General features: G+C 41.9%; 1 protein-coding gene across 1 annotated transcript; it reads right to left on the minus strand.

The window, feature by feature from the left end:
* Nucleotides 1-1,182: 1,182 nt before the first annotated feature.
* LOC109759896 (synaptotagmin-5) lies at nt 1,183-12,092 on the minus strand. The gene is made up of 13 exons (XM_020318732.4): nt 11,787-12,092; nt 9,767-9,871; nt 9,562-9,612; nt 9,309-9,429; nt 7,463-7,584; nt 6,679-6,780; nt 6,526-6,600; nt 6,369-6,448; nt 6,137-6,287; nt 5,841-6,071; nt 2,688-2,960; nt 2,505-2,618; nt 1,183-1,534 (listed from the first exon to the last, which is right to left on the minus strand). Exons 1-13 carry the CDS (start codon nt 11,889-11,891, stop codon nt 1,376-1,378), a joined length of 1,689 nt encoding a protein of 562 aa, XP_020174321.1. The 5' UTR covers nt 11,892-12,092; the 3' UTR covers nt 1,183-1,375.
* Nucleotides 12,093-12,439: the final 347 nt, after the last annotated feature.

Genomic DNA, 12,439 nt, shown 5'->3' on the forward strand with positions numbered 1-12,439 from the left:
ACATATGTGTTTTTATAAGATTTTTTTGAACATCAAATCCAGATTTTGAAAAAAATATCCAAAACCTAGGCTCCATGCAGGCAGAAGACAAAAGTAATTTTAAATATCCTCGCGGTAGCAACGGCGCACGCTTATGCACATCTTGATTAAGAAAAAACAAAGACATAGAACAATAAAAGTATTGTTTAAGTGTATTTTTGCCAATAAAAAATACCTGTAAAAATTGCTTATCAAGATAATACAACTCATGTGTATGCAAAATGAATTAGCATATAATTTGGGAATAGCTACCAATTGTGTGCATGCGAGTTTTACACGTCACATCTATATCTATTGTAGAAAATATGACGAGAACATATGCAACGGAATAAACAACATAAAGAGAATACCACGCACGATAGTAATACACAAGTGGAGTTGGAAGAATATGAAGGGAAATAAAACTTTAGAGAGGGTGTAAATGAAAAAATAAGGACATGGATTTTCTCTCTCCCATGTGCGGTTTTTTAAACACGTTTTTCTGTTATTTTTTTACGTTTTCTTGTTTATTCTTCTTTCCATTTAAGAAAGAAAATCAAATTCCATGGACTTTCTTTCAAATTCTATGAACCTTTTCAAATTTGTGATTTTTTTAGTTTCATGATTTTTCAAGTTCCATATTTTTTAAATTTCACAAACTTTTTATCATTTCTCAGGTTCATGAATATTTTTAAATTCATGAACTCTTTTTCAAATTCATATTTTTTTTATTTTGTGGACTCTTTCATAAACTCACAAACATTTTTTTAATTCCTTAACTTCTTCGAAATCTATCTTTCAATTTCCATAATTTATTAAAAGTCACAAACTTTTTTCCAAATTCCGTAATCATTTCTCAAGTTCACGAATATTTTTAAATTCACAAACTCTTTTTCAAATTCATATTTTTTTTTAATCTGTGAACTCTTTCTCAAATTCACAAACATTTCTTTAGTTCCTTAATTTTTTCCAAATCTATCAAACAAAAAACATAACGAACGAGCAGCAAGTGAACGAACAAGAAGAAATAACGACCCGAGTAACCAAGCAAACTTCTTTTTTTGGCGACCCACGCGAGCAGCAGCTCCGCAGGCCAGAGAGTTGCACGCGAGCGCCAGCACCGTTCGAGTTTTTTTTTTTCTTGTTTCTGGACGAAAACGCGACTTTATATAGATCCGGACATATGTAGAACAATATTTATGACTAATCACAAAGTGGTCTCTATACACGGTTACAACTTACAAGACCCAAGCGGATCCGTGTATTGAAAGGCTAATATACAGGCATCGTAGAGGAAGAAGCAGTCTTATCGTGTGAAGTTATGCAGGCCTTTTGCGTTTTCTCGAAAAAAAAGGTTTCACTGGTCCCTGTCCCGATCACGGTAAATTGGCTGTGCCGTCCACTTGAAGTGCAGGTTCAGCTTTCCAGATTTTGCACCTTGCAGCACATATGTATCTTGGAACTCGCCTTCGAGTATCGCTCTGGTAAGTGTCAAGATGCATCTCCCTATGTAATCCTGCAATTTCAACGGATAAGGAGTTAGTCTGAAAAAACAGAACCATAGATCTTATCAACAGGTTTGAGCTTATTGATAACGAGTTTAGTTTGAGAAAACAGAACCATAGATCTGATCAACAGCTTTGAGCTTACAGGGCACAAAATTAGCTCAAAACCACACATGGATTTTTAGTGCAGTATACTCGGGCCAAAACTTCACACATCTTATTGCTACTACTGGAGGGTAAAGTTTTGAGCTAGTAAGTTGGACTAAAGACTTTTTTTCTGAAAAACACAGTATAAACGCAGACGCTCACAAACATGCACATACATTCACCCCTATGAACACATGCTCCCCCACCCTACCCCTATGAGCACCTTCGAGAGACTGAGCCGGTGCATGGTTCAAAACCTATCAGGACCATCTACGTGTGTAACACCACGCCCAAATGCCATGGTAATGCACTTGGATATATGCACAAAAATCTCACCTGTTGTGGCACACACATTGCAAAACCACACAAAAAATTGTATGAGTAAATTAAGGAGATGCTGGTGTACAACCCCCACCTGGCTCAAATCAAATTGTGGTGGCTTTCTTAATTCTTTAATACTCCCTCCATCCCAAAGCAAGTGTCTCAACTTCAGTATAACTTTGTATTAAAGTTAGTACAAAGTCGAGACACTTATTTTCGGACGGAGGGAGTATTTAAAAAGAAACATGGTTCCTTCATTTTATATCCGTACTTTTTTATCCAATGACCAGCATGACAAACCCGTCGTACAATCAGCGTTATGGAAACACATATATTCATATGCCCAGTCAAAAATTAAACGCATATATTAGTATGTTACACAGACAAAACCTATCTGATATAACTATGGAAAGGCAGTAGTAACACAAGCAGGACAATCTCAAAGCCAAACGGAAACAATATAAGGAGAAAATAAGTGTACACGAGCTACACAAGATAAAGACAGAAACACACCTTTCCAAATGTATCATGGTCCCATACTTCCACAATGAGCAAATCATGCAGGGCATCTTCTACTACAAAATCAAATGTCTGATTCCATATTGGATTTAACGTCTCAGTCACAACCTGCAAATACATTGAATCATATGTGGAAAAATAAATAAGAGCAGCACTGCAGATGGAGATAGAGAGTACCCTTGTCTTCTTTTTGGTTTCCCCCTTCTTCAGGTACAGGACAACAAATGGGTCAGCCTTCCCCATCACATCCATTGCTGGTATGTCCTCTGCAGATATAACAGTTACTGAAAGGACTCCTCTCGTAATAACATTTTTCCTCTGGTTGACATCATATCCATTAGATTCCGTCTTGAGGACCTTTTCCAAAGAAGTTAACTGGATCTGACCAGCAAAAGGATTGGAAACCCCTTCTTGTTTCTCAAAAGGGTAGTACAGGAGCTCTAGGTGGACCTGAAGAGTGAACAAATCTTTAGCCTCTCCACAAGAAACCCAACAGAGATATTTTCATGATGATATAATTACAAAAAATGAAGAGTGAACAAATCTTTAGCCTCTCCATAACAAATCTTTATCACCATCTTTAGCCTCTCCATAACAAATCTTTATCACCACAGCTTAGGGGATTATGTCCCGGTATATGATACTCCCTCCGTTCACAAATATAGATGTTCTGGATATTTCAATATGAACTACATACGGGCTGAAATGAGTGAACAAACACACTAAAACGTGTCCATATGCATCCGATTCAGAAAGAAGTTAGAACATCTTATATTTGTGAACGGAGGGAGTACTTTGTTGTCAATATTGATTGGCCAAGAGAAGCAAAGCCAAGATGCGTGATGATTAGTACTCTTTGATTGTTAACTTGGTAGGTGAGAACAACGTCTGATGATTACTACTCCCTCCGTCCCATAATGTGAGACGCTTTTTGACACTACACTAGTACTCCCTCCGTCCGGAAATACTCGTCGGAGAAATGGATGTATCTAGACATATTTTAGTTCTAGGTACATCCATTTTTATCATTTTCTCCGACAAGTATTTCCGGACGGAGGGAGTATCAAAAAGCGTCTTACATTATGGGACGGAGGGAGTAGTAAATTAGTTTCTTTATTAAAAGAATACCAATGGTATTGCCGTGAAAATGAAGCTCTGATGCCTCTACTCTAAGAATCACTGTATTCAGAAGGAAATTATGGATAATATTGCAACTATAAATACCCATCATACTAATCAGCAGTCACCTTTCCTGCCAGTTTAGGCATTAAGGAAATAAAGTTGACAAAAATTGTAAGTGTATATCTATACTCCTATATTATATATACCAATAGAATATTAAATCAATCACATGTACATAGTTTTTATCATCTATGCCACTGGTTAAGTCTCACTACTCAGTTTTGCCACTAAGAATTTCAACAGCTCAAAAATGCCATCGCTTCATTAGGTGCATGCTAAAAAATGCCACTGGACACCTTTACTGTCAGCTCAAATCTCGTTTGCCATGTTATAATGACCAGAATACCTATAGACCAACATGTCAGCTCTCCCTCTATCTCACTACAATAAAGTATGGGTACCACTTGATCCCAACAGCGTTCTTATTTTCCTCTAAAATTATTCGCTTACTTACTCCTGACAAGTGGGGTCCACACTTATCATTGTGAGATAGAGAGAGCTGACATGTGGGTACAGGGGAATTTTTGTCATATAACATGGTCAATGAGTTTGACCTGACAATAACGATGTCTAATGGCATTTTTGAGCAAACATCTAATGAAACGATGGCATTTTTGAGATATCTAATGGCATTTTTGAGCAAGCATCTCACGGAACGATGGCATTTTTTAGCAGTTGTAATTTCTAATGGCAAAACTGAGCAGTGGGACACAACTAGTGGCATAAATGATAAAAACCCATTTTAAAAATATTTATACCGACAAATAAGCTGAAATAGAATATTTTTCTTAGATACAAAATTGTGATAAATTGTTGACGTAAGTTTCTCTACCCTTTTGGTACTGCTCACAAATAGGAAAACTGCGAATCATGTATTTGGGGCGACTTGGTTCATTGACAATCTCGATAACTTGCTAGACAAATCTAATACACTCTGAATTTTTAGATTTAACTGAATTATAGTGTCAATGTCGCTGAATATCGGCGACATAATACATTTTCCTAAAATGACGATCTCAACACACACACACACACATGCACATACCACACACTGTCATCGCTACACGTACACATTGACGAAGTGTATACTAAACACAAACATTGTGATGCTTGAAAATTTAAGTCACTACTAACACCTGATAGGCATATCAATCTAGGTTTAACATCTTCCATGTCACCGACACGTATTGTTTTTTTGACAAAAATGACGTACTTTTCAATGATAAGCAACGTACTCACGTGTGTAATGATTTACTTGTAATCGTAAAAGAAGTAACGAACATTGACAGCCCAAATATATCCTAAATAACATATTTATAGGCTTTATGAAGTCTTAACAGCTCAGTTCCACTCATAGCTAGAAGACTCTAGAAAACACTGCGTAAAGGTTAGGGAAAATATGACTTACGGACCAAGTTATCTAGAATGTAGTAGAAGTATGTGGAGGGAGTCAAAATTGGATTTGACTTCTGTTAACTTCCTGGCAGAGCCATGAGTTGGTCGTGAGATCTTATGGGTTTCACCTCTAGCCTACCCCAACTTGTTTGGGACTAAAGGCTTTGTTGTTGTTGTTGTAATTTCCTGGCAGAAAATTTGAATCGAACCAAGGACATAAGAGAAGGGAGAGATAGCAGATTAGGCTGACAGCGCCACGCTGTCGTCAGTTCAGGCAGTGGCGTCGTCAGACAAGAAGACCAAATTTACCAGGCAGCAAGGCCTGCTTGGAAAGCGGGCAGAGCAGGTGAGACAGTGGATAAGGATGACCCGACCCAGTGTTCCCAGTGTCAGGCATGATATGACCGGAGGTCATCTTCGTCGTCCAGCTAACTGGTGGGGAAGGGCAAACAGTGGATGCTTGGAGTAACATTCAGAAAATGCTAGGAAGATGGGTTGACAGGACTTGGTTATATCAACACCTCACTTAAATCGCTTTCTTATTTTTTATCAAAATAAAAAATAAATGAACAGCAAAAGTGGCAGGATATGTTCCTTACAATCTTACACTGAGAATCATCGTACTAATCAGCCACACATTCATAATGGTAAAAAAGAAATAACAGGAAACCATGACAGCAATGATGGTTTCACCACATATTATAACTCCGTATATGGAATAGAAAAGTTATGCTGAAAAGTGTAACAACTGACCTGACCACGAGGTTTCTTATCACGCTGAATTTCCAGGTCTTTCACAAGTTCCAACCAAACATCCTTGACCTTTCCAGGCATAACATCCGATAAGTCTACTCGAGCGCAGCCAATAATCTCTGACGGCTGGAGCCCTTCGTCGTCGTAAATTTTCACAGTCAGGTGCTGGGTAGACGAGTCCTCCACCACAAATTCATAGTGTTCATTCCAGATGGGGTTCAAATCATTGTTCTGCAGCACAATATATGTAAGGATATATCTTCTTTGATTTGACCAGATGAGCACAACTCACTTACTATTGTTTTGCTTTTCTTCGTTTTTGCACTCAGTGGACGTATGTATAGCACAGCAAAAGGGTCAGACTTCCCAACGAGGTCCTTGTTCTTCAAATCCCTAGCTTCCACAAGTTTTACTTCTAATAATCCAACAGGTTTTAGCTCCAGATCACTGAAAATAGCAGGCCTGTTATCACTACTATGGAGACAGGCATGTAAGTTATACTCCCAAATTATCAAAGCAGTTAATTACCTATAATCTCCTGGCACAATGGGAACAATTATGCGATTAGGCCATGTCAGTGTGTCCTCGATGGTATCACGTATTGTTCCCTGAATTGTTTCTTGATCTGAGATGTGCTAAACAGTATGTATAATGTAGTTTAGTTGATAATGTACGGTTACCAAACCTCAATTGCATCAGAAATTCCAGGAATTGCTGTCATTTCGCCACCAACAACTTTGAGGGTAAAATCCACCTTGCTCTACAGTCAAATCAATGAAATCATGCAACCTGTGATTTTTTTCCTCAAGATCACAAGATTGGATAGAACAGATAATACCTTCTCTCTCAAAGAAACGCAAACAGCTCCAAAGCATGGGAGTTCGGCTACCAGAGGCTTAAAGAGTAGCCGTAGTGTGCCTGTGAATCCAATATTTTTCACCTAGAGATGAAAGGACTTGGAGAAAGATAATTAGTACTCGATATAAGGTTATACCATGGTGCAAGAAAAACTAATAAGAAGCCAAGGTTAATGTGTAGCATTACACAAAGTAAAGCTTCAGTGATGAAACTTGTAAACTGAGACAGTGTTCTTTCTTTTCCCTTCCAAAAACTGAACCAATAGTACTACACACATGCATTTCTAATTGAAGGAAACTGAATCTTCAAACTGCAATTGATAGGACTAAGGCCCTTCCCAGTGCTCCATGGTGTACAGGTGCTAAGGGTGCCACATAGGCAGAAAAATGATGTGGCAAAGCAATTAAAGAGGAGAGAGAACATTATAGTGACCCCAAGAAGAACCAATGCTAAGCACATGGACCTATGCAAAAAGTCTACCAACCAATACATGAAGGAGTTTTGTCACTAAACAATTAAATAAAGGAGGCTTAGCTACAAAAGCTAAGCACCGATGCATTGGGGACATTTGTTGCTAAGCATTTTAATGCACTTAGCACCCCACTTTAGCACCAGTGCATTGGAGGAGGTCTAAGTACAATTGGTACTTGCTTTTTTCTTGACAAACAATGAGGGTACTCCATAGTAAGATAAGATCATGTTTGGTACTGCATGGTACTATAAAAAATCTGTGTTAATTTCCATTTGCAACATTTGTAAGTTACCTGTACAGGAAGTGAAATTCCCAGAGTTGTTTGAATGTCAAGTACTATGTTGGGATTACCATCCCACTGCATATCAAGCTCCATAGTAATACCAGCAATGTCGCTATCCAGAATTTGAACTCCTGAAAAGTTTTGCTAGAATGATCAACAAAAACCAAGGATGTTTATTTGTAGGAGAACATCAACCATTGTAACATAATTTCGATAAGAGGCAGCAAATCATCGTAAACCTATACTGAAGCATGAGATGTCTTATTTGATTATATGAAATGATTTGAGATATGCAGGATACTTCAGGTCTTTTTTTCCAAATAAAGAAGTATCTAGGACGTACGATGCAATAGCAAAACAGGGCATTCTGGCCTGGGCATGTGTAAAAGCTGAGCACAGAGCTTTGGTTCATGATGCATGAAAAGATTTATTGCTAAAACAGGAGTGCAAACAAAGATTATGATTCTCTTAGCGGGTTTGTTTGGAGAAACAAAGCCATGCAACAATGCCAAAAGCCTTATGTACAATGACAAGAGTGAACATGTTAAAATTGTTTCACAGAGCTACAAAAATTATCAATCAAATCATCTCATCACTTTCCAACTAAATGTCTGGTCATAACTGGTGACACAATCACTCTACATATCTAACCCCGGGAAATCATCCCCTCTTGTTTCAACTCCAGCTCCATATTATCATTTTTTTAACAAGATAATGCCGCCACTCTACTTATTCCTCCCTCCTCCAACATTAGTCGGGCAGCAATTCTCAGAAAGGCACCCCCAATGTGATATGTACAAATTATGATGAGCTTGACACAGATATACTACATGCAACCTCCTTTTTTTTAAATGAGGCAAAAGACTTGCCATTTTCTTTAATTAAGAAGAGAGTAAGAGTTGCCCGGTTAACTCGCAGAAAACCGGGCTAAATCCATTACAACCCAATCCATATTACAAAGAACATGACACCACCGGCCGACCTGGCCACCAACGTGAACACCACAAAGCAACGTACATTTTAGAGATGCAATCCTTATGACACAGTTGAGTTTTCCAACTGTCATCATAGATAGTATTTGTTATAATGCAAGCATTAGTTAAAATCACATGCGACCTAAGTCGTCATTTACCCAGCAATTGGAAGCTCTACAGAACCTGTCATATCAGTTCAAAGACTAAGTGCCTATTAAAGAGAATTATTTGGAGTATGCCTGAGTCTAGGAGCGTAGATTATATAAATACAAAGGAGCGAACAACTACCACCTGCAGCCAAACAAGGGCACAAGGGGTTGGGGTGGGGGTGGCATAGAAAGCCAAATGACAATGTGTTGCTTCATCCTTCCATTGAAAATGAGAATTAAGTCGTGGCCGCTTTCTTACTAGCAGTATTGTCCAAAATTTTGAACCAAATTGAACTACATATTTCACTTACGGCTACTGTATCAAAAAAACATAGCCAAATCAAACAAAATGTTAGCAAAACAATAAATAAAATAATTTCTGGCTGGCAATTGATGTCCTCTCCCAGCCTTCTTGAAGTAGATAGTGAACCGTTCTCTTTGTAAGTCATTTGACAACATCTAGGCATACTTTACTCTCTTGTAAGTGTGGCACTCAAATTTACATGGTGAAAAGGGCACGCTTAAGAGAATTAATTATGTCTCTTAAGAGAAAAATACTATGCATGGGGATAAGTAAAGTGACGGGACTTGACTCCTTAATTCTTGTGCGCAAAACTAAAGGCTTATCTACGCAAACTATACCATAATATACCGGTATATTATACTGTCCGATACAAAAAGAATGGCATTTATCCATCAACAAACTATCAAGATTTTATAACGATCTCCTACCTGTAAACTGAGGAGCAACAGTACCAAGTGTCAACTTCGAGAAATGGATGGAGGCCAAAATGAATGACTTGTACTGCTCGAATACAGGCTCCACAGAAGATTTTATCAGTTCCGATGCAGCCTACAATAACCACACTTGCCATCCTAAGTAAACTTCCAATATCCAGAACTAATTTATTCAAAGACGCAGTAGGAAAACTCAGTATCTGGTATCAGAACTATAGTAGATACTTAAATGAAGCTGGAATAGCACCTCATTGACAAATGGCCAGATTTTCACCAATTCTTGATTCAGCCATTTAAGCTGTAGAAGTTAAATAAAATAAGGTATCAGTACAACAGTAGATAAGGCCAAGGTCATTCAATCATTTAAGCTATGAAAAACAGAAAACTAAGGTATCAGCACAACATTGGGAAACACCAAGGTCAAAGCTTAATAGAAAGAGAGAAAGGCTCAACTTCTGCTTTTGGGTGAAAGATACCCACGATGGATAGGCCTCAGTAGGAATAAGTGTCTTCAGATCTTGAACAGACAATTTTGAGAAAGATGAAACTGTAGCAGCCTGCAGACAGGTAAAATTATGGTGAGAATTGACCAGTCCACAAACAAGTGTTGCTGTAGGAAGATATTCTTGTCAGCAAAGAATAGTTGCTAGGTTCTCAAGATAATTTTTTCACAGCTCACCAAAATTTAGAAGTGGGAGTGGTGGAACTAAGAGTTGCACAGGGTAGTCAGTAAACCAAAGCATTAATTACTTTAAAAAAAGGTGTTTTCACTTTTTGGAATGCTCATCTCAATGTAAGGACGTATTCAAAGTGCACAATTCAATACACAGTAGTAAGCGTCTTTGTGGACTATATATATTCATTTCCATCAATGGAACTGATTGTGCTATTGACAATCCCTGGGTCAAAACCAATTCATATGCGTATTGCCTAATTGCTGCAACTGAACTATTAATTCATTACCAACCCCAATGTCACAATGAGGATAGTCAGCCCATTTGTCCGGGCTGTCCGGCAACCCCACCCCCCAAACTCAACCCATATGTGGGAGGATTTGGGCCCCTCCGGACCACCACGTTGGACTGACAGTCCGGACCCACGAAAAAAACAACAGTCCCATTGAAACTCAGTGGTTTGCCCACCTGGAATATGGTGCGGCAGCCGGCGCGCCAACCAAGGAGCCTACCCCCGGCTATTCAAAGCCGGACGGGGACGCCCAGACCCTAGCCGCCCCCATTTGCTCTCTTTCCACATCCGTCCGCGCCCGTGTCCCCATCCGTGTCCGCATTCCCATCCAAGCTCGTTGTCCGCCGTCGCCATGGTGCGCGGGTGCCGTGATATGGTACGCGCGGTTCTCGGCGGAGTGGCACTCCCAGATCACTGTGAAGGTGCACGCCGCCGAGGCCCGGCGCATGGCTTGCATTGCGGCTGAAGAAACCCGAGCTCAGAGGAGTCGAGCTCAGACGAGGAGGGAGATGAGAAGGAGGGATGGCGATTGACCCCGCTGACGGGTTGAAGGTGGCGGACACGCAAGCCACCTCGCCCAAGCCGAGGAGGCGGAGCACCTAGCGGCGGCAAGCAATACCGCCTCGTGCAAGCGGAGATGAAGCACCTAGCGGCTAAGCTGAGGCGCGCGGACGCTGCCACCATGGGACCCCATCATCGTGTTCAGTCTTGCGCACAGCACCGCCCCGAGTTACTTGTGCATGCGCATCATGCTGCCGACGACTGCTGGCAGATGCCCTGTACCCCACCAGGCCACCACCTCTCCCGGCGTGCTGCCCGGCGCGTCGGAGGGCGCTGCTGCGGTCGCCGACAACGGCTACAACCTGAGCGTCGGTCATCGTGCAGAATTTGTGCAGCTCGCGGCGGTGCGCACAGAGGTTGACAGGGGCCAGGGAGCCGAGGCACTTAGAGGCCAGCAGGGCCGGTGTGGAGCTGTAGGTTTGGCCAGCGGCGCTGAGGCACGGGGCTGCTGCTCGTGCCGCCTAGCCGTCGAGCAGAGCAGCCTTACGGTCAGAGGTCGGCAAGGACCATAGCCACCTCGCCGGAGGCCTCCATGCCCGCGTCCTCCCCCTGCTGCTAGACGCGTGCCAACTGCTCGTCGAAATGCCCAACTGAGTTAGACCGAATGCAGCTAATGGCGAAGCCGCAGCCATAAATATACCCAAACTGGAAACAACAAGCGTGATTAGGATCAAAGCCTAGTAGCAATTATGGCCCGTATAAATGAACCACCCATGCCACCACAATTAATCCGCATCGCCCAACATGAACAGCAATTGATTTCCAAATCAGCAGCGTTCTAACCCAACATTTCCTAATTTCGAGCACCTGCAGAGGCACAAATTGACGGACCGACCCAGCGGCCAACCGAATCGCGTCGGAATCGGATCACCGTAATCGCGCGCGAGGGGACGAGAAATTGGAAAACGCGAGGAGGCCGGGGGCTGGGGGGTTCGTGGCGCGTACCAGCTGGCGGCGCTGCTCGGCGCGGGAATTCTCGATGCGCGCGAACGCCATGACGACGCCGACGCCGAGCACCAGCCCCAGCAGGGCGCCGAAGAGGAACGCCATGGCTCGCCGCCCTCCACAGCCTCCCGCGTGCCGAGGTGGGCGGTGGTGTTCGGGCCGGATTGCTCGATTGGATGCGGAGAAGGTGCGTGCGCGGAGCAGTGCCGCTCCCTCCCCTTTCCGCCTTGAATTATGTTCCCCTTTCTAGTGGACAACCTATTCGTTTCTGCTCTGGGATGTGCTTTGCGTAGGGTGTCGACCACGGTGCGGGGCACGTGCCACGCAGATAGATTGGCGGGCGTGGCTGTGGGTAGGGTGTGGACATTTGTGTTGCGTTTAATATTCTGGGTCTGGTTTTGGTTCTTTGCTTGGGGATGGGGACGGAATGGACCAGATGCCCCTCTGTGTGCTTCCTATGGCTTCCGCCGTTCCACCGGAGGCCACGTGCTCCGCCGGAGGGCCACGTGGTGAAGATCACGGGCAAGCTTATAGATTCAACGAAGTACTGTACTCCCTCCGTTCCTAAATATTTGTCTTTTTAGAGGTTTCAAAACTACATACTAAGCAAAATGAGTGAATCTACATTCTAAAATATCTATATACATCCGTAT

Source organism: Aegilops tauschii, chromosome 6 (genome assembly GCF_002575655.3).
Source record: "Aegilops tauschii subsp. strangulata cultivar AL8/78 chromosome 6, Aet v6.0, whole genome shotgun sequence".
Lineage (NCBI taxonomy): Eukaryota > Viridiplantae > Streptophyta > Magnoliopsida > Poales > Poaceae > Aegilops > Aegilops tauschii.